Source organism: Bubalus bubalis, chromosome 2 (assembly GCF_019923935.1).
Source record: "Bubalus bubalis isolate 160015118507 breed Murrah chromosome 2, NDDB_SH_1, whole genome shotgun sequence".
NCBI lineage: Eukaryota > Metazoa > Chordata > Mammalia > Artiodactyla > Bovidae > Bubalus > Bubalus bubalis.
The window spans coordinates 45,189,725-45,213,158 of record NC_059158.1 but is presented as its reverse complement, the minus strand read 5'-3'; the positions used below and the strand labels follow the sequence as shown (position 1 = coordinate 45,213,158).

The 23,434-nt window shown below is 46.6% G+C and overlaps 1 protein-coding gene across 1 annotated transcript in view; it reads right to left on the bottom strand.

The window, feature by feature from the left end:
• Positions 1 to 1,921: 1,921 nt before the first annotated feature.
• The window catches only part of LRRC1 (leucine rich repeat containing 1), a 134,921-nt gene continuing 113,408 nt past the window's right edge, over positions 1,922 to 23,434 (bottom strand). Inside the window, exons 11-14 of the mRNA XM_006042683.4 lie at positions 14,129 to 14,244; positions 6,011 to 6,183; positions 4,976 to 5,112; positions 1,922 to 3,387 (exon numbers count right to left, since the gene is read on the bottom strand). Coding sequence (XP_006042745.1) covers positions 3,229 to 3,387; positions 4,976 to 5,112; positions 6,011 to 6,183; positions 14,129 to 14,244 — 585 coding nt within the window. The 3' untranslated portion in view covers positions 1,922 to 3,228. The remainder of the gene's footprint in view (positions 3,388 to 4,975; positions 5,113 to 6,010; positions 6,184 to 14,128; positions 14,245 to 23,434) is intronic.

The window sequence follows — 23,434 nt, the reverse complement described above, 5'->3', positions numbered from 1 at the left end:
AACTTTCCAACAGACAAGGAATTGCGCCTGACTCACCTGGGTTTCCTTACCCTGTGAAACCTCACTGGGAAGTTTCTAGGTAGAAAGATTGGGTTGGTCAGGCCCATTCCTCCAAACTTTCCAGAAAAAAACAGAAGACACAGGCAACCTACTCTAGATTTCTTAAATGCCCCTCTTCATCATCCTGGAGAAAAGAAGGTCTACCCACTCCAGTATCCTTGCCTGCAGAACTCCACGGACAGGGGCTACAGTCCATGGGGTTGCAAACAGTTGGACACGACTGAGCAACTAACACTTTTCCTTTTTCCCTCATCATCAGTGATTTCATGATTTCATTCCCTCTCCATTTTGAGAATTTTACACACTTAGGCACAATTTCCTTGCTACAGAAGAGGAACTGGGGGCTACAAACAAGTGGATGAACAGGTCATACAAGTCTTTCCTGCTTTTACCTGCCACTCCCCCAAGACAAACAGTCAGGCCAGACAGGGTACTCCTCCCTTTCCTAGAGGAAAAGACAGACAGGGGCAGGGCTGACAGGGCTGGGGAGCAGGACTCCTCAGAGAGAGGTCAGGAACTTCTGCCTCTGGCCTCACAAGGCCTCCTTTCACGTAGTCAAGTTTCCCTTAAAATGCTAAGATGGAACCCGAGTCTCCTGCACTGCATGCAGAGTCTTTAACACTGAGCCCCCAGGGAATCATAAGGATAAGAAAGCTTGCTTCCTTTCCCATTTTAAGATTCGGGCATTCTCGGTTTTGTTTTTATAAAGATGACACTTTGACTCCTGGGCTGAATGAGAAGCAGACCGACTTTATCTAAGGTCAAATCTTGACCCTGAAGAACAGAGAGAACGTCCACGGTGGATTCTGTTTTCATATAAAGCTCATCCTTCACTGTTCAGTTCACCACGGCTTTGGGGGAATAGAGGTGGACAGAGCAGTGAGCGCATTTAAATTTCTCTAGGAGATTCTACATACCTAATTATTTGTTTTCTTTTCCTTGGAAGAGGCTGGCATGTTCTTGGGTTGGGTCTGACTGCTTGGTGCCATTTCCGCTGTGAAGGCTACCTCTGTCCAGCATCTGGAAGGTAAGAGCAGCATCATGTCACCCAGAATAAATGACCAAGGTGAAAGTGACTTTTCCTTATGAAAACAAAAAACATTATCAAACAAACCAGGGGAAAAAAAAAGCCCAGGAGTATGTGAAGTAGAGGAGACAGACCAAAGGAAACAATTAGGTATGCAGAATTTTCTAGAAAAATTCAAACACACATACTCTTCCTGTCCGTCTCTATTCCACCCAAGCCATGGTGAGCTGAGTTTGGGCTTCATATGGAGATAAACCAACAGAATACCAGGAAGTCTTTTCTGCTCTTCAGGGTCAAGGTAACTCTCCTTAAATAAAGCCAGTCTGCGGCTCTGTCAGCCCAAGACTCTGTGGCATCATCTTTACAAGACAGAGTATGCCAGAATCTTAAAATGGAAAGAAGGAGAAGGGTGCCCACTGCTGCGGGAATGAGACAGAGACTGACCAGGTGAAACCCACTGCGTGCCACGTGCTCTCAACTCGGCAGCCTTATGACTCGATACACACGTACACACCACCATAAAGGCAGAACGAACTCAGTAAGTAAATGCCCGGTCGTAAAAGAAGGCATCGTATCTGGCTGGTTGAAAGCAGGTTTCTAAGGAGTTCGACTGGCCAGTTGGCCCCAACCCAAGGTGGGGAGGCAGACTGAGAAGGGTGCTGGGTTCCGCTCCCCCTGGTGGGGCAGACTCGGAGTTCGGTCCCACAGGAGGCTCACACAAAGCTGAGCAGCGCTTCAGGAATCCGAGGAGAGGGCGCTCGTTCTTAAAGAACTTGGCTGCCTGTTATCATCTGAACATATGAGGAGATAATCAACTTTAAAAAGCTGTATCGCTAATGTCCAGGCTGACTTTATTTCATGGAAAGAATAAAAAGGCAACACCAACAGCATGATTTTCCTAAACACCAGACAGGGATGGGCGTTTTTCATTCCTCTTTTATCACATCATACAAAATAAAATTAAAAAGAAATCAACAGAAACACACCAAAACATACCCTGCACCTCTTAAATAAGCAGACTTAAAATTAAAACTTGAAGCAATATTTTGTTACACTTTGATCCAAACTCTATTTACAAATTAAATTGCACTTATAAAGATAGCAACATTTCTAACAGGGTCGTAGGTTATTCTGCTTTATTGTGGTTTTTATATCTCAGTATAAAACTTTTAAAGCTTTCTTTAATAAAAAAATCATACTTTCTCTTTGCAGTACATAATTTATTTCCCCACTGAATTTCTGAACCGGTTTGCTCTTTTTGTGCTTTTCTGCTCTATTTTATTTTACAAATGGCAGGTACCTTCTGAGTAGGTACAATCAGACAGGACACTCATCCTAAGAGACCCATTCATGAAAATGTCAAAGTGGAAAAGATATGAAATATTAGCAGTCTAATCCTTTGGTTCATCTTAAAAAAAATAATCAACTGATAAAATTTGCAAATTGGTGGTAACTCTTCTTTTTGGTTAAAAATAAATCCTCCTGATTACTGATTAAAATCCAACACTGCTTTCAAAGTATCACCTTTCCAGCCTCATCTCTGCTCAAAGATGTCACTGTGACAACTGGTTTGACAGGACTCAGGCGACAATAAGGCACAAGTGGATAGTACAGATAAAAACAAATACTTTAGGACTGTATTTTTTTTCCTGCACAAATACTAAAATGTGTACCGTTTCCAAGATAAAATAACAAAAGGAAATACATATTTTTTGTTACGAAATACCTATACAAAATGTTTAAATGTACACCATCTGAGCTGCCAAAAAAGGTTTAAAAAATTACCAATTGTTTTTTTCCATACATAAAACTCTCTGTCTCATCAGTAGGTCCAAGAGAACGTGGGTTCGCAATGTCCCCGCACTTGACGGGAGGGAGGGGGACCAGAACCCCCTCCTGCTCTCCCTGACCCCAACACAAGACAGAAACAAAGGTCAGGTGTTGTCAGTAGTGTATTCCACTTATTACAAACAACTGAAATTTAGGAGGAAAAAACAATCAAGCTGGAGACCGGGCGGGTGCAGTGACTGGCTGTCGGGTGAGAGTAAGGCACTTCCCGGGCGCAGCATCCCCGTGGGGGGCTCCAGGGGGCAGGCCGGCTCCGCAGCAGGACGACTCGGGAGGTAAGACGGGCGCGCCACCTACACCGACGTGGTCACACGGTCGACGGCGTGGTTGACCTCATTTTTGTTGGAATCCAGTCCTTTAGCAGCATTCCTGTCATTCCGTAAATTCTCCACTGTCTTTTTCATGCTCTTGAGCTCCCCTGGGTGGGGCGTGGCTCGTCTCAGGAGTGTTCTCTGAAAAGCAAGCATCATGGCGAGTGTTTGGGCTTCAGTCCATCACTCCCGCAAAAGCTTCCCACCCAGGCCCCCCTGCCCAGAGGTCACGGGCAGAGCGGGTGGAAAGCTTGCCTTGGAGCTACAAGCATTTATCAACTGCTCCCAAGTGGAAGGAAGGATGAAAATGCTGTCTACAACTTATCTTGTCAAGATGGAAGAGTTCCTTTCAGGATAAAAGAATACTTAGGAAAATATGAGATGTGTTAAGATAAAGACAAGGTTCCACGAACAGAAAGAAAAATAATAAAAGACTTACAAGATATAATGAGGGGGGTGGAGGAAGGCAAAAGAAAGAGGAGTCAAAAATTCTAAAATTAGAACCACTAGAATGTTCTACTATTATCTGAAGGCCTTCTTCAACCCATGAGGCACAGGACGTGAAGGAAAAGGGAGGTGAGAAAGGGCTTCTTTTCTAATTCGTCCGTTTTATTAATACTTTTATGACCTACTGAAGAAAATTCACATTATTTTCCCTAAAAGACCACAGGGCTGGAAGTGAAGTAACGGGGTATGGACAATGTTTTAAAAATTATATTATTAAATATGCTATGTGCTCTTCTGCTCCTAAAACAGCATCTACCTCTTGCCAGTGAGTCTGAGGAAGGGCATCATAGGCTAACAAAGGCAGGGCAGAACTCAGACAGCGAGCAGCTGGTGAAAGAGTCCTGCTCTAAGAAGCCATGAGATAAAATTAAAGAGCCCTTTTGACTGGAGTCATTCTGTCATGCTTAACTCCTACTCTGCCCTCTACTACTGTAAGTAAATAAAAGTCCCCCTGCAGACAGCTGGAATAACAGACTGCTGCCTGGCAGTAATTTTAAAACCTCCCTTTGTCTTGGGGGCAGCAAGTATTCCCTGTGAGCTCTGCTTATGAAAATCTCAATTAGCGTCAGAAAGTTCAGAGGCCAAAGTCAACTTGCAGGAAGGCTCACAAGTTGTCCTTGACTCAGCCGAATGGCAGAGACACGTGTTGAGGATGGAGGCAAGTCGGGCTGAGTGGTCCTTTCAAACCTATGCCTGATTCTCAATGAAAGCATGTAAGGGAATCCTACGGAGGTCACACACTGTCTTCAAGAAGGTGAAGGCTCCTGGGTCACATGAAGGGGAACACCAAGTCCAAGAGGACAGCAGGCAAGCTAAGCCACTCAGTGAAACGTGGATGAGTCCACATGGCAGAGCTGTACATGGCGGTGGAGGGAGGGGAGCAACTTAGTTTACTGAGAACAACGGAAAAGAAACACTTCCCAGCTGATTTTAAGAAAGCAGTGGGGGCCTGAGGGGAAACCATCACAAAGAAAGAAAAAGAAGCACCCACACCCTGTTCAAACAAACAAATCTGTAAGTCCCACTTGCTTTACACGCATTTGGTGAACCAGGGCTTAGAAATATCTAGCTTTTGCCTTCTAAAAAAAATTCTTAAATGCTGAAGGCGGAAAGGAGTAAAGACTATTTGAAAATAAGAGGGCTCTTTATCAGGCGCCACTCAGTCTCAGAAGGCGCTTCCACTGTGAGCGTCCGTGAACACCAAGCAGCCCGAATCCCGTACCGTTTCATTGTCGTCGTCATCCTTCTCATCGTCCAGAAACCGGATGGCGCTGACCCGGTTCACCGCCCGCTCGCTCCAGGCCTCTTCTGACACGTCGTGCACCAGGCTCTCGAGGGCGCCGCAGCGGGGCAGGTTCTCTGCCGGACAAAGACCACGTGAGCAGGGCTGCCGTGGCAAGGCGACCCTGTCTTTCCAAGGATACCTAATTCTATCTGAGATCACATCTGCTAAATCGGTGTTTACTATTTCTTTCCAGAACGTCATCATGATTCCCAGACCTCTTTTTCAAGATTCTTTCTTACACACTCACTTCAAAAACTTCCTCTGGACAGCGAGGTGGCCACACATGTGGGATCTGGTCATTTTCTTGGCCGCTCAACCTACACTGTCCTCTTGGGGTCTTAACATTCCTCTAACCAAGCTGGGGTCAGCGAGGTGACTCCATTTGCCCAGAGCCTTCTAGACTTCTATCAAAACCAGCTCTCAGCAAAGGGTTTCTGACAGCCATGCCATGTGACTATGAATGCTTTTTTTAAAGCACGTATGATTTACAAAACAAAGGTATAGTTACTCAAAACAACTCCCTGGCTTAAAAACGCTTTGCTGGAGACCATCAATACTAATCCTCCAAACTGTCTGCATGAATTTTAAACTGGAGTCGCTCAGTCGTGTCCGACTCTTTGTGACCCCATGGATTGTAGCCTACCAGGCTCCTCTGTCCATGGGATTTTCCAGGCAATAGTACTGGAGTGGGCTGCCATTTCCTTAGGGACTCTAATCTCTTTTAGGAAGACATATGCGCATTTTCAGCCTTAGCTGGAATTCGAAACCAGAAGGCTATTTAAGGAATGCCAGGCGTGATACACAGGTATGAGCATGTGTTCTGCAAAGATACGGCAGAAGATCCCCAGGGGAGACCCACAGGGACCTCACAGCTGGGCTGGCGGGCAGCCCCGTGGTCGGGCAGAGGCCTTACGGATGGACAGGACCCGCTGCTAACTCTCGGGGCCAAGTGAACCCGGCCCTTCGATTCACCTTGGCAGGCGGGTTCAGAAGGCAGCTGAGGAAGTAAGACACAGGTGAGGATCTTCTCCCCGGTGGTGTGGTCGGTGTCCGTCTGGAACGTGAGCAGGGGCTGGGCCTGGTTGTCAGATAACCAGAGAGCCTTCAAGTTCAAAGCGGTCAGCGATAAAGGCAGGTGCGACAGCCTTGGTGAAAACACAGGGAGAGGCCAGGCACTTACAGTCTGTGATTAAATCAAACCTTGTCCACAACAGATAAAAATTCAACTGCTTCCTGAGACTGGGTGCGGTATGTGAAATGGTGTTCTGTTTATACTGAGATGTGCTATGCCCCCTTTGCCAGGAGATGCTTCGGGGGGTGACTATGTCACCCTTTCCTGCCATCACCTCGCTGGCACCTTCAGGCCACAGGGCAAAAAGATTAGGAAGTTACAGCACACAGTTTATTCTTAGGCTGCTGCTGCTGCTGCTAAGTCGCTTCAGTCACGTCCGACTCTGTGCGACCCCAGAGATGACAGCCCACCAGGCTCCCCCGTCCCTGGGATTCTCTAGGCAAGAACACTGGAGTGGGTTGCCATTTCCTTCTCCAGTGCATGAAAGGGAAAAGTGAAAGTGAAGTCGCTCAGTCGTGTCCGACTCCTAGCGACCCCATGGACTGCAGCCCACCAGGCTCCTCCATCCATGGGATTTTCCAGGCAAGAGTACTGGAGTGGGGTGCCATTGCCTTCTCCATTCTTAGGCTAGGAAAGTGAAAGTCACTCAGTCGTGTCCGACTCTTTGCGACCCCATGGACTATACAGTCCATGGAATTCTCCAGGCCAGAATACTGCAGTGGGTAGCCTTTCCCTTCTCCAGGGGATCTTCCTGACCCAGGAATCGAATCGGGGTCTTCTGCATTGCAGGCGGATTCTATACCAGCTGAACTATCAGGGAAGCCAGTTTCCATGTAAAGGCGGGGGTGGGGAGGTGGGGAAGCCAGTGTACTTGTGGAAGGACCCAGAAGCTGAGTCCTTCCTGAGTCACAGTCAGCGGGGCTGCAATGAAGCCGTGGGATTGCCTGGTCCCAGGCACACCTGTAAACCGGGATGTGAGGGAGGCTGGGATGCTGAAGAGTTTAAATCACAGTTAAAGATTACAAGCGTTTTTTTCATGGACTCCGCTTGCTCTCTCCGGGGAGATTATTTTAGGTATTCCATTTTAGACTTTAAAGTTTCTGAAAGCTCCCACTTCTCAGACACCTACATGATCATTAATTTCCACCTCAGATTGCTTCGGTTTCAAACGGGAAGGTATCTATTAAAGCACTTTAAAAACTGTAAAGCGATTCCTCAAGATTAGTTTTATATTTATGTCTGTACAAATACTTGACCAGTGAAATCTATGTAGTGGAGACTATTACCAGAAATCAAATGTACTTGGTACCTGGCAAAGGCAACTTGTAGAGAACACCTCAACCAGGGGTGATTTTGCCCCCAGAGGACACCTGGCAACTGCTAGAGACACTTTGGGGGAGGCTTCTTTTTTTTTTAATTTTTGTGGCCTCGCCATGTGGCTTGCGGGAGCTTAGTTCCCTAACCAGGGCCTGAACCTGGAAGCGGAGCCCTAACGCTGGGGACGCTGCTGTCGTCTAGGGCCACGCTCGGAGGCCGCCAAACACCCTCAGTGCACGGGGCAGCCCTGCAACAAGGAACCTTCCGGCCCCAACGGAAGGGCGCCGAGTGTGGGGCTGCGGTAGACGTCAACGCTTTATACACGTCACTATTTCACTCTGAAAACACCCAAACCTCTGCAAATGCCACGACTTTAAGGTTTAAAGAACCGAAGGTTATACCTGATCAAGTATTTTTACTCTAAGGATGGCTCCTTGGATTAAATGGTGGTTCCACCTGAGAAGTGATTTCTTAAGTTAGATAAAAAATAAGCTGATCACAGTCTGTTATCTACAATATGACACATATTTTCTTCAGAGAAGTTTCTGGCCCATTAGTTCTGAAAGACATTACATGACAGTGTGTATGCTGGGGTTCTTTCTTCCATGAAAAAGTACCTCTATCTCCACTTAACATACATAGAAGAGCCGCCTAACGTCTCACCAACAGATTGATACTGCCTTATCAGATGCATTCTGAATTGACAGACTTATGGGAAATAAACTAGAACTCTAGGAAGAGCAGTTGGACTCCAGTAGTATAAGACGAATCCAAGTAAAACGTAAGCACAGACCAGCTAAGTTATTTTAGCGGATGAAGTTAAAAATGATCAAAGAAAGCAGTGAGAGTATTAACAAACTTCCTGTAAGAAGAATGAATACATTTTCGCAAACACCTTCCCTTGTCCTATTTATGGAGGTGAGAAAACATTTTCTTTTCCTAATCGTCCAGGAAAGGCTGACCACCCCCACACATGCAAGGGGTGTGGCGCTGGATAAATGTAGGGAACCGTGCCCACAGGGGAGTGAGGTTCTCGAGTCAATGCCATGAAACCTACCTATGTTAAAGGACCCCGAAAAGACTCCACGTGGTGTACCTGCCAGTATTTTACTAATGACAGTCAAACTGGGTGGGAGATATGTGTTTTTAAACCCCAGAATCCACCCAGTGCAGTGACGTGCATATACCATAAGGATGCCTGGGGCAGGGGTGGGGAACTCGGGGGCACAGCCGCTTACAGCCCCAGCTCCCCTTTTTCTGAGGCAGTGGTTGGGTTCCTGAGGTGGCTTGGAAGTGAAATCTCTGTGCTTATTTGTATAAGCTTCAAACGATCTCTCATCTGCCTAAATGCCGTCACACACATGCTAAACGCAAGGAAGCTGAAGACACAAAGCAAGTATCTGCCGGACGCTATGAAGGGGCTTTTTAAAAAGAATATCCTATTTCACTGCAGGCACTTAAAGGACATCAAACCCTCTTTCATGTCACGGAACCCAAGGATAATTTCTTTTCAAAGTTTGTCCCTATTTCTCTTTTAAAAAGGAGTTAAGCTAATATCCTCTGGAATATTTCAAGGCCTTGGGCAAGAAATCTATAGTCAGCATCTCTACTTTTAAGAGCGGAAAGAAAAGAATAAATCAAGGCTCCAAAGCTGGCATGACACGCAGATACTGAAAACACGGTCATCGTGCCTTCTCAGGCTAATAACCTGCTTCCCAGCAAAATGCTAAAGCAAAGGTATAAATGAAAGGCAAAGCATCAGTAACAGCTGCTAATGATGGCAAATCATGTCATAAGAGCTACAGTAAATTACTAGACTCCACAGCAACAGGTCTGAAAGTCACATGCCACCAAGCCAGGGAAGACGGACACGGGGTCTAGAACACAGGTTTTCCTGCAAAGCATCAGTGTACCAGCTTGGATACGGCTGCTACCGGCCAAGCACACGCCACACACATGAGCTCGTTCACATGTGTCTTGCGGACAGAGGTGTTCCCAGTGCAAAAGGGGGAAAAAAAAGCCTCCACTCCCTGCCCAGTCTGCAAACAGACTCTGCGGGCTGGGCAGCCCTGCACTGGCACAGTGCAGCCTGAGGGGGAAGACGCACGCTGCCCTGCTTCTCGGGGTGAACCAAGTCAGACACAGGCCAGAAGCAGAGTTTAAATATACAAAAGCTGTAGTAAATATATATAATATTATATACATCATATCTTTTCTATTTTTTAAAAGTATATATATGTATATATTCCCACTTTCCAGCAGAGTTAATAATATATTTTTGGTTTATTCTGGTACTTTCCACTCACTACAAGATCAACATGAGAAGCCACAGCCCCATTTGTACACATCACCATGTTCCGTTTAGGACCACATCCCCTAAATAAATAAATAAAAAGCCTACAGCTTCTATTTACAGCAAGAGTACAAGGACTGAAGAAATGAACAACCGCATCGTGAGCTTCTCCTTTTTAGGTGCCTCGGTGACCAGTCCAGCCTGAAGTAACCTTCCCTACCTCTGATTAGGACTTTTTTTTTTTTAAAGTCATTCAGTCATGTCCAGCTCTTTGCGACCCCATGGCCTATACAGTCCATGGAATTCTCCAGGCCAGAATACTGGAGTGGGTAGCCTTTCCCTTCTTCAGGGGATCTTCCCAACCTAGGGATTGAACCCAGGTCTCCCTCACGGCAGGTGGATTCTTTACCAGCTGAGCCACAGGGAAGCCCAAGAATACGAGACTGGATAGCCTACCCCTTCTCCAGTGGATCTTCCTGACCCAGGAATCGAACCAGGGTCTCCTGCATTGCAGGCAGATTCTTTACCAACTGAGCTGTGAGGGAAGCCCCTCGTAGCTATGAGGAAGCTATGAGCCGATTAGGACAGCAGTTGCTTTATCCAATTTATTTAGCAACCAAACGTGGCTGACTGATTAATACTAACTTAACTGACAGCTGAATGGTACTTACAACTGAGTGTTTCATCTGTTTCTTCCTACTAGAATTGTTAGTTTTAAGTAAAGTTTTCAAAATGTTTAAAGATACATATAGAGCGAACATAATCAGTGAAAAAAATGTCAACAGTGCCTAAATATCTAAAGTGAAAGAAAGCCTCCGTAACCTCGGGTTTCCAGTCATCCTTCAGGGGCACCACTTCACTTTCTGGAGTTCTCCGCAGGCAAGACGTTCTAAAAACAAGAGCGGGATCACCGGGCGCCGGCCACACAGGATCTCAGCCCCGGGCATTGCAGGTCGCAGGGCGGAGACGCAGTTCATTCTCTAGAGGCTCAGGGTTCTGGCTACACTGTTGTGTTTCATTTTCTCTTTTAATATTTTTTCCAGCTCTATCGACTGGTAACACTTTGTAAACCTGTGGTGGACAGTGTGATGATTTGATGCACTTACATATACAGTCAGTTCTCCGTGTCTGAGGATGCAGGACTCACAGATACGGGGGTCCACTGTACTGCGGCATCTAACCTAAGGGGCTGCCCTTGCAGGCGTCTGCCCCTGTTGGTACCCTAAGGGGCTGCCCTTGCAGGTGTCTGCCCCCGTTGGTACCCTGGTCGGGTCCTGAAACCAACCTCCCCAAGGATACAGAGGACAACGACATTGGGAAATGATTGCCTAGTAGGCTTAGGGTCTCCATCTCCTCATATAGTCACCAGTGAGTGTGTATGCTAGAGACATTTAAGATGGACTTTCTTGGTACCTCTGAAGGATATCGTACAGTGTTGCTAACTGCAGTCATCTGCTGCATGTTAGACTCCCAAAGCCGCTTCACCTGGTAACTGGAAATGTGCGCCCTCCCGCTTCTCATTTCCCCACCCACTGGCCCCTAGCAACCACCACATTCTGTCTCAGCTTGTTTAGATTCCACAAATCAGTGAGGTCTCACAGTATCTGCCTTTCTCTAACTTATCTCACTTAGCAAAATGCTTTCAAGGCCTGTCCATGTTGTAAACTGGAGAAGGAAATGGCAACCCACTCCAGGATTCTTGCCTGGAAAATTCCATGGACAGAGGAGCCAGGTGGGCTCCAGTCCATGAGATCACAAAGAGTCGGACACGACTGGGCACAAGCTGTAAATGGCAGGATTTCCGACCTTCTCACAGCTGAGCAGCATTCCACTTCGTATGTATGAATGTGAACACACAGGCGCACGCCGCCTCGCCTTCACCCATCCATCCGGCGCCGCTGACGCTGTTGGCACATCTTGGCTTCTGTGAATAAAGCTGCGGTGAACACGGGACAGGAGACGCCTCTTTGACATCCTGCTTTCTTGTCCAGAAGTGGAACTGCTGGGTCATACAGTAGTTCTGTTTATAAAAATTTACTGAGGAAAAACTCCATGCTGTTTTCCATGGTGGACGCACCAACTTACATTTCCCCAATACTGCACAGGGGTGCTCTTTTCTCTGCCAACACGTCTTACTTCTTGTCTTTTTAATAAAAGCCATCCTAATAGGTATGTGGTGATACCTTATTTAGTCTTTTTAACTTAATTTTTTGGATCATGAAAGTCAAAGGTACAAACTATCTTTCCACTGACAGCCCTGGCCTGCAGTATCTGGCGTTAGTAGTACTTCGAGGAAGATGCTCCGATATCCGATTTTGTGTACTTGGTGGACAGTCCCCTGGGGAAGAAGCTGAGAGTCAGGGGCCTCTGTGTCCTGGGCCCACATGGCTGATACAAGGCACCTCCTCTGTTACTGGACCCGGAGGCTTCGTGCTTTCGTTTCCAAGTGGCACTTTAGCATTATCCTTGCTGCAATTTTTCCTATCAAACGTGTCAAAGAAGGTTTTTAGGAACGAACGTGCAGGGCCCCTGTGCCATTTGCTATTTTTATACGCTTGGGAGGACAGACAGAAACTTCTGTGGTGTTTGGTAGGACTTCCCATGGTGTGACATCTCTGCAAGCTGAAAAGCTGACACGGCAGCCTCTTTTTTATGAGCTTCTATACCGATACTTTAAATAAGTAGTCATTAAATACTTTTAATAAGCTTGAAATCTGGTTATGAATCTGCATATACCATGGCCTAAATGGCACATTTAACCCGCTCAGATCACAGCTGTGGCACAGCTTTTTAACTGGGTTTTCTCCACCCTGGCCCAGGCGTCATAAAAATAGAACTTTCCCTTCTTCTGAGAACTGGAGAATGGGGACTTCACTGGGTAAAAAGCAGTCTTTAGACGCCAGAGTCATCTTTCTGCTTAAGAATTAGTCATGCAAATGCATGCTCTCCAGAGCAGTGAGAACCAGGACAGGTCTGGAGTCCCTGGGCTTCTCCTGCTGCAGGAAGAGCACAGGAGGGAGGGAAGGGGGACTTTCTCATGCTGCGCATCTCCTGGGGGCTCAGTCCAAGCGGAAAGTCAACACCCAGCTCTAACTAATCCCGAGATTCCAGTCACCACTGAGTGGCCTTAAGAACCTATCGTGATGTCCTGAAAGCATCAACTTTAATACGGCGAGCGTTTCTTGAGGCCATAACTCATCACCAGATTCCCCCGCGTCCTGCTATTTGTTTAGCTCTGCTGCCCACGATCCATCAGCAGGAGTGAAAAATTGCGGCCCGCGCCCGACCTGCGAGCAGCGAATCACTGAGGACACAGTTCCCCAGACACTCTTCAAGTCACCGGCATTTACCACTTAGGACCACTGATCATCCTCCCCCTGGCCCTGGCCCATCTAACACTCTAACACCCCGTCCCCCACCCTCTCCCATCTGACACTCGAAAGCATTGTTTAAATTCCTCTTGGCAATGAAGCCTGTGACATCGGGCGCTTTGCAGTGGCCTGCCAGCTATTCTGCAAAACTAAGGTTTCTCATGTTTTCATTCAGTTAACAAATATTCACCAGGCATCTCCTAAAGGCACAAATCACAATGACACACAAACCATTGCATGCACTTTAGGTAACTTGAGCTTTCTGAGGACCGCAGGCAGGTAAACAGGCAATGATCACTTGGGATAATCCAGAAACGCAGACCCAGAGAGGAGACATCTTCCCAGAGAGGGGCATGAGGGAGAAAAGATAAAGGTACAGAGCCAGAGAAAGGGTCGGAGGTGGAAAGCAAAGCCTGGGTAGGAAAGTGCAGTGATGTCTGCAGTGATGAAATCAGCTCAGAATGCTTGAAACTACTGCACATTACAGGCTGGTGAGCAGGCTGGCAGGCCTCTGACCCAGAACCCGACACAGACTGGCAGCTCTTTAGGTTTCTTAGACTATGAAGCACTTGGTAATTCTGACATCAGCTATGGATCTTCTTGCCAGCAAAGTGTCTCTGAGTACAACATTGTCCACAAAGTCAGGGGATTCAGAGTCACAGGTAGAGCAGACCAAGACTCCCAGCTAAACTCTAGCTCAGACTCACTGGAGCTCATTTTTCAGATGAGGAAACTGAGGCCCATGGTGACTCATGGAAGCCAGTTATAAAAGCCAAGACCTAGGTCTCCCCCCACCTTCCATTAGGGCACCGCCAACCAAGACCCACGTCTCCAGCTGCACCCATAGTACACTGAAAGGACTCCAGGCGCCGATGGCCCTGACCTTGTCCCCTCCCACGGGCTCCATCACTCTGGTTCCCAGACTGAGAGCTTCCGGGCCTGGCTCAGGCAACCCATCAGGACACGCTCTACCAGGGGGAGCAAAAGTGAGACAGCCAAGGCTGGGCTGGAGGACCGTTTGCTTGTCTCAGGCTTACCTGTTCCCTGCCACGTCCAGGACGTGCAGCTCGGCCGCCCGAGACACCTCCGCGGGGATCCGAGTCAGCCTGTTGTCACGCACACAGAACACAGTGAGGCTGCAGCAGCCGCCAATCTATGACAGGAAAAAAACACAACAGTTTTCCAGGCTGTTCTGGGACATGGGGGTGGGGCTGGAGGGTCTTGTTCATCAAATGGCATGAAAAGGATGCACAGAATTCTATCCCGTGACGATTAAGTCTCGCTGATGACAATCTATGATCAACTTAAATCATACGAAACATTGAGTAACCTGACAAAAATCTCTGCAAAACATTAAACATTCATGTTCTCAATGAAGCCAAGAAAATAAACAATACAGTTCAAAAACTGCATTCTGAACAGAAAGTCATTTTATCTTTCCAATATGTTAACCAGATGACACAGTGCAGACACATATATAATTTGGTAATATGGGAGTTTAAGAATTCTAGGTTGGAAAAGAATATGAAAAAGCATAATTATATATACATCTGTATGTATAACCAAATCACTTTGTTGTACACCAGAAACTAACACATTGTAAATCAACTATACTTCAATAAAAAGCTTAAAAGAAAAAGAATACTAGGTTTTAAAAGTTAGGCGAAAGATGATACACACACACACACACACACACACACACACAGAGTTTTCAAGACCTGCCCACTATATTAACTTCAGTGTTCCAGTTTATTTTAAAAAGAAAAAAAAGAGAGACATTTGAGAGATGATTCACTGATTTCTACCACAAATTTTTGAATAGCTTTTGGTCATTCACAATTTAATTTGATAAATTCATTTGCCTTTGACAAATGCAAAATCAACCATTTTTTAGCAAAAAGTAAATTCGGTCGGCTATGACCTAATGAGCAAACTCTGGAAGACAGGGAAGGACAGGGAAGACTGGCGTGCTGCAGGCCATGGGGTCACAAGGAGTCAGACACGACCTAGCGACTAAACAACAGCAACATAACCTACTGCTAAAAGCATATGTCAATATCTGCACCCACCAAATCCAATTCCCTATTATTTAAAGTAACCAATTCTAAGGTAATTGAGCTTAGTATGAGTCTGGTCTTCACAAAAGAATTCACTGCCTCTCTTGAATAAGCTGGCTGTGGCTTCTACAGACAGGAAAGCTGAGCCAAGGGGGTGCAAAACCAGCTCGTCCTAGACACAACAGCCCGCAGGCCTGGGGCCACACTCCACTCTCCATGCAGGCACTGTCCTGACTCAGAGCGGCTGCTGCAGAAGGGCTCCTGAAGGGACCTATTGATTCCGGCCCATGGAAAAGTACTCCAGGGCCTCCTGCCACAAGAGGAGCAAGACACCTGGGTCTTCATCAGTGTCTGAATATACCTTCTGCCCTTTTCTATATTTATCTCTGTGTTAAATGTACGTTTGGACCTTAACAGAAGGCACATTTATGAAACTGCTGCATAATTCCTTTCATGGACAACTTATTATATCTTCCCTCAGGAGTTAATATAATGATTTTGAAATACTATATTTAACCACAGCATGTAACCGTAATGAATGTATAAGAAAACACAGAGGAAACAGGACTAACATTCCTCTCTGATTACCTGGAAACACCCAGGTATGCTTGATTCTCAGTATCTGCATTTCCCATCCCAGAAAAACTGGTTTGCCCACTGTCCTCTACAAGATAGCGTGGACTGATTATTTCTCATCACACTGTTTCTTACAGAAACACCCTTCTGTCGTTTTCGAATCTTACCGATCACCCCTAATTAGCAAAAACATTCTCTAACCCCACACCGCCGTCCCAGAACCCCTGGTCCACATCAATCCATTGCCTTCCTAGTCCACACAATCCTCTGAAAGAGCGTTTGACAGGCTGTTTAATTTGCATGTTTACATGTAATCAGGGCGCCTGGCCTCCCATCTGCCCTCAGCGGAAGCCCAGCTACCAGCCAACGTTCCTCAGGAAGGTACGCTTACACGCTCGCATTTATTTGTTCACCTACTGCTGAAAGGCTGTGGCGTGAAGCTGTCATCTGCTTCCATGTACAGCAACTGGAGACCACAGAGCTCTTTTCTCTGGCAAGAATCTCTATGTCTGATGTTGTGCAGATTTTGTGTCCTAAGAGAGGCGTCAGCATCTCCCGGGGGGTAGGCGTTCTTCGCTCTCTTGAGGAAGGGATCAGTTTTCCTCAGGTGCCCAGGCACCTTGGGAAAGGAGGCGGATCAAAACCAGGGATGCCCTGGAGCAGGTGAGGAGCGACAGGACCAGAGCCCCCCTGATGAATCTAGGAGACCCCAACAAAGACTGACCCACAGGGAGGAACGCCCACAGTCCCCGGGGACCCACCCTGGGTCTGCAAGGTGGGGCAGACACACTGCGTCCCGCCCGGCTCTGAGGCAGAGCTCCCCCGCACGCTGGGGACGGTGATTCACAGGCAGGACCTGCCTGCTGAGGGATCAGGTCCTGGGGGTGCACAGAGCTGAGACTGCATAGGGATCTGGTGCTTCGCTGGTGCTGAAGCCACCCGCTGCCTGCACCAGCAGGGTCTCTGTATCGGTGGGGGGTGTCCATGGTTGGATACACCACCACCACACGTCCGATTTGTACCACATGCATATACCATCTACTCCTCAACAATCATTAACTAATGAACGTGAGTCAGAGAGGGCTGTGAACGCTGTCCATGCAATAAAAGCTCTGCCCAAGTTCACACCCTTAAGGACTTTGGGGTAAAAGATGGGAAACTCGGAGGGTGTGTGCTACCTACGTGTTCATGGTTTGTGGTTTATTTATTTTTTATTTCCCCACTCTAATGTCACACCACTGGAGAGGTCGAGGGAAGGAAGGAGGTGTATTCCAGAGCCTCAGGCGCCCTGGGTCCCCAAGGCAGGACAGTGGCCTCTGAGCCCCACCAGCGAGTACTAGCAGAAGGATGACAACAAAAAGCCCATCTGGGCCAAAGTGCAAGGGCTGCCTGATCGGGGAAAAGATGTGAGCACCCCACAGGGCCTCTGTCCAAGCCCCTGGGAAGGGAGGATGCGAAACTTTGGCTTTTAGAAAAGGTAACTGGACAAAGTTAAAACCTTGACTCATAAGATGGGGTTCTGCACAGACATTAAGGCGGGATGTGGGCACCGGGGCGGGGGTTGGTCTTTGGGGTCACACAGACCCGCAGTGGGATTCAGGCTCTGTCCTGGGTCCTGTGGGTTCTCACGTGTTCCTTTAGCGAAAGTAATAAGCATTAGGTTGAAAGGAACCACCTGCCACAGCCCCTATCCTAGGACCTGGCCTGTTGCCTCTGCCAAGTAAACAGAGCTGGTGTTTTTCCAAGAAGGTCAAGTCCCAGGTCCGAGTCGGGAGGCAGTCCACACCTGAGCCCCTGCCACATCGCTGGAACTTTACGGAGGCCGCCCCTCCTTGGCCCTGGATGCCATAGAGCCTGCTCAGATTTCAGGCCCCATGACAGTGCCTTAGGGTGACATTTCTTGTGTTCACAGGAGTGAAGAACTGCCCTGAGTTCAGGACTGTGCTTTGCAACCCTCACATGCAGTTTTCCTTTCTCTTTCGGGTTCAGGAGGTAGAGTTTACATGCTCCTTAGGGGTCAACAGGACAAAATGTCTCATCACTTAGGATTTCTGGGAAGCAGAGTTGCTGTTTAAGTAACTTATCACCAGTGACATAGGAGGCTGACATTTTAAAACCCCTTTAACCTCATAATAGAACACAAGGATAACAGCACCACAGAAAAGAATACGAGGGTCTGGACTTGGACTCCCTGAGAATTAGAGAACGCAGCTGAGGACACTCACTGTGCTCTCCTATTCAAAACAATACTACCCTTGACCCTCTGGAGCTGCTGCTGCTAAGTCGCTTCAGTCGTGTCCGACTCTTTGCGACCCCATAGACGGCGGCAGCCCGCTAGGCTGCCCCGTCCCTGGGATTCTCCAGGCAAGAACACTGGAGTGGGTTGCCATTTCCTTCTCCAATGCATGAAAGTGAAAAGTGAAAGTGAAGTCGCTCAGTCGTGTCCGACTCTTAGCGACCCCATGGACTGCAGCCTACCAGGCTCCTCCGTCCATGGGATTTTCCAGGCAAGAGTACTGGAGTGGGGTGCCATTGCCTTCTCCGCTCTGGAGCTGGTCTGATCCATCTCAAGGAAATGGCACCTGCAGATCACGGAGCAAGCCTTCGCTCAGATCAGCTTTCCCTGAGTATCAACTGCCTGCAGGTGACAGCTCAGGGGAGACCATCAGACAGATTGCAGGACTCAAAGAGAAAGGCTGTATGAGTCACCTTTGCCCATATCCTGCCCCGAGTGGAAAGGAACTTTCATTTTCCTTCAGTATCTTCCTTTCAATATACTGTTGTAGCAGAACTGAACCCATACTTCACCGGCCAAGAGGGAAAATGTACAATAAGCAAAAACGGATCAAAATCCCATTGGAAAAGAAATAACATGATGTGTAATTTTAGAAACCAAAGGCTATTTTTGCCTTTCCCACCATCATCTGTAGCATATTATTGAAATGCTCCCCACTCCAGAAATATTTTGGAGACTGTGTGGTTTTGGGACTCCCTGAATTGTTGGGCCACTGACATCAAAATATCCACTGACAGCGACAGTATTCTCCTAATTATAAAAAAGCAACTTAGGTGACTGGAAAAATAAAAACCACATACACACACACGACGGCGTGATGAGAAAACAACTCAAACCAAATCCTGCCACAGAGGGATAATCAACCTTAACATTCGGAGGTGCCAGTGCCAGGCATCTGTGGTTATAAACATGCACTGCAACAGAATTAGGACCAGCTATGATCTTCAGCACCTTTGTCCGCATGCCGGAATGCTTTCCCACCCAAAACGGCACCAAGAATGCTTTCCCACGTCATTAGGATTCTAACAGGATTTTTACTGACCACTCAGTTATTTCCTTCTACAGAAGGATCACAGATTACTTAGCATATCACCCTTTCAGACACTGCTTATTAGTTCTGCCATTTCTTTGCTGTGTGACCCTGGGCAAGTTACTTAACCTCTCTGAATCTCAGCTTAGAACTCTGTTGGATGCAGATGATTATTTACCTCTACCTAATAGAACCGTTGCGGAAATCAGACAAGAATTAGCCTGAAGCCACCTGGCACATGCCAGCTGCCCCTATACATGCTTGGCACGGTGCTTGGAACATGTTAGACACCTCTGTGTACATTGGGAGAAAAAAATCTTGTGCATGCCTCTTAGTGTACACTCCTGATTGCTGTCTTAGGATAAATTCTTACAAGTCTAACAACAGAATCAAAGTGTACATACATTCTTTACGTTTTTAATAACGCTACCAAATTCCCTTCCAGAGACGCCATAATAATTTACTTCCATGATAACAGGCACTTCCTGTACTCTCATCAATATTTGGTATATTATTCTATTTTTAAAATCTTAAACATCTGATAGGTATAAATGCTTTGATTAACATATTGTTGTAAATAACTGTTATTGTTCAGTCACTCAGTCACAGGCTCAACCCATGGGTTGGGAAGATCCCCTAGAGGAGCGCATTGCAACCCACTCCCGTACTCTTGCCTGGAGAATCCAATTGACAGAGGAGCCTGGCGGACTCCAGTGAATAGGGTCACAAAGAGTCAGAAAGGACTGAAGCGACTTAACATGCACACTGATTGCTGTTGTTCTGTCGCTCAGTCCTATCTGACTCTTTGTGACCCCATCGACTGTAGTACGCCAGGCTTCCCTGTCCATCACCAACTCCTGGAGCCTGCTCAAACTCATGTCCATTGAGTCAGTGATGCCATCCCACCATCTCATCCTCTGTCATTCCGTTCTCCTCCTGCCTTCAGTCTTTTCCAGCATGTTGGGAGGGACTGGGGGCAGGAGGAGAAGGGGATGACAGAGGATGAGATGGCTGGATGGCATCACTGACTCGATGGACATGAGTCTGAGTGAACTCTGGGAGTTGGTGATGGACAGGGAGGCCTGGCGTGCTGTGATTCATGGGGTCGCAAAGAGTCGGACAAGACTGAGCGACTGAACTGAACTGATCTTTTCTAATGAGTCAGTTCTTCGTAACAGGTGGCCAAAACATTGGAGCTTTAGCTTTGCATTAGTCCTGCCAATGAATATTCAGAATTGATTTCCTTTAGGATTGACTGATTGGATCTCCTTGCAGTCCAAGGGACTCTCAAGAGTCTTCTCCAACACCACAGTTCAAAAGCATCAATTCTTCTTTATGGTCCAACTCTCACATCCATACATGGCTACTGGAAAAACCATAGCTTTGACTAGACGGACCTTTGTTGGCAAAATAATGTCTCTGCTTTTTAATACGCTGTCTAGGTTTGTCACTAGCTTTTCATCCAAGGAGCAAATGTCTTTTAATTTCATGGCTGCAGTCACCATCTGCAGTGATTTTGGAGCCCAAGAAAATAAAGTCTGTCACTGTTTCCACTGTTTCCCCATCTATTTGCCATGAAGTGATGGGACCAGATGCCATGATCTTAGTTTTCTGAATGTTGAGTTTTAAGCCAACTTTTTCACTCTCCTCTTTTACTTTATCTAGAGGCTCTTTAGTTCCTCTATACTTCCTGCCATAAGGGTGGTGTCATCTGCATATCTGAGGTTATTGATATTTCTCCCGGCAATCTCAATTCCAGCAGTGAATAATGATTTCACGTTAAAAGCCCATTTCAATTTTTCTCTCCTGTGAATCACTTACTGGCTTCTGTGGGGTTTCTCTGCTTTTCTTTCTGTCCACTGTTCTAGAGTAGGCACAACTCTTCTCGGATGTGAAATAACTTCTAACAGAGTAAGGAAAGGCAGCCTTCACATGCAATGTTGTAAAAGTCTCCCTGACTTCCAGCTAGCTGTCTTTATTTTCACAAAGATCAGAAATCTCATCTTCATGTAGATAAATCCATCAACTGTTTCTTTATGACTTACTTCATCTTCCAACTATACAATGCCTTCTCCATCTTGAAATCCAATGGTCAGCTTTCTTCTTTTTTTAATTTTTAGGTTTTGTCTTATCTCTTTTATTTATCAATAGTTCACTTTATATCATGGGAACTTAACCTAGAAGAATTTTAAATTGTACTAAGAATAATACTTTAGCCACCTGATGCAAAGAACTGACTCATTGGAAAAGACCCTGATGCTGGGCAAGACTGAAGGCAGGAGGAGAAGGGGACGAGAGAGGATGAGATGGTTGGATGGCATCACTGACCCGATGGTTTGAGCAAGCTCCAGAGTTGGTGATGGACAGGGAGTCCATGCTGTAGTCCATGGGGTTGCAAAGAGTCAGACACGACTGAGTGACTGAACTGAAGAATTAGGAAGGAAGTTATCCACAAAATGAATACTCTATCACCATGAACCTTTCTGAATATCACAACAAAATCTGTGGGTAAATGATGTTTACAGATTGCCTGTTAAAGGAAAAGTTGTGATGACTGATCTGTAAATCCTCCCTTGTCTTATTTCACTGGACAGGTATGATGGCATGAGAGTCACTTCCATTTTGACTTAATAGAGAAAAAAGACCAAGTCCTAAACTTAGGTATATGCACAACATCTTCCAGGCAGAAACCTTTGTGGTCAAGGTTACTTAAAGGTAAGAGGTGGCCAGAAACGTATCTTCATATGCGTGATCACACATTCACCAACGTCCTGTCTGTCCACAAATCACGCTACAACAGCCTCTTCCCCTTAAGTCTTCCGTCCACCAAAACCAGGATTTTTTTAAGGGAACTTCCTTATTGCAGAAACATACATACTTGAGCAATACGATGAGGGGTAAAAGATGCAAATGAGTGACCTGAAAAATTAGAAGCATGCCACATGTAGCAAATAAAGCGAATCTAGCCTTCCCATCGGAGACAGAATCATGCCAATAAACTAGAATCGGGTGAAGGCAGGTGAGCTGCCAAGTTATGCCTTTCAAAATTTCTGAATAACTTAAGATGTAATTCACAGAAAAGCATTCTTTTGAGAGAGAATAATTGGAACAAATCTGACAAACACATAACAAAATTAGGTTCCAGGCCATGCAGTCATTCACGAAAACAAAAACTGAGTTTGGAGGAAAATGTCCAATGTTTTACAATGAAAAGCGCATAAAGTGCTCAGCCAATCTGAATCTTCATGCATGTGAGAAGCAGAATGGAAGCTGGAGATGCAACTGTGGTCTGAACAATACTTACAAGATGGCAAGTTTACCCGACTTTTCTAAATATCCAAGCAGCTAACAATTAAGAAAACAAAAGACATTCATTGATTTGCAAATGTTTACTACATGTGACACCACAGAACACAAACAGAATCTATCATTGTGACCCACACAGTACAAACATCTTCCCCTCAACCATGTGGGGAAAAAATGCAAATAAATGCTGCTATAGACGAAGGAACTGTGCTGTAAAACTGACAGTATGTTACGTTACCAAATGGGAAAGAAAAGACAAAAACAGAGGAAGAGCTCACAGCGCCCCAGACCAACGGCCACTAATACAGCTATGGGTTGGGGGCATGTACACGGGATTGGTGGGCACCGGCAGTTTAAATGTGTCATGCGTGAGACAACTGTTCAAGAGGAAGCAATCACATCTGGAAAGAGAAGAGAGGAGAATCCAATCAGGAGAGTGCAGGATTTGATGGGATGGTATCAAGCTTGGAGGCAGAGAACATGCACACACACACACGCACACACGCACGCACGCACGCACAGCCCAGACCAACAAAGGAGACCCAGCGCAAGGTGAGGGCCCCTCCGTGGTCTGTTGGCCCAGTCCACGGGTCGGAGGCCAGCACTGCCGATTTCTGCAGGGTCACCGAGCTGGGATTCACAAGCAGAACTGGGACACATCCCAGTCTGGGAGCTGAGTGTGAGCGGGGTGAAATGGGCAAGAAAGGAGCCAGTCCCCGGGGCCCTAAACAACTGCCTTTTTGGGCAGCAGAAGGAAAAGGCGCAGACTCCATTCCCTGATGAAATTCCAGATGCCAGGGAAGCATCATAATTCCATCCTCTCAGAGTGAAAAAAGGGCTGATGCTAATATGACGGGGACAGTTTACAGGAAGCAATTCTTCACATTCTTGTCTACAACGTGCCCCTTTGAAAGACCAGATGCAGAGAGGGGCAGGGATGTGGGGACCTTGCTGGGGATTAACGTCACACTCAAAAGTGCTCTCTTCAGGGTCTACTGAAAACTTTCCTCAAATGCATTAATCTTCTAAAGTGTCCAAACTACGCTTCCTTTACGCAACCAAGGGGGCTGCCTCATGT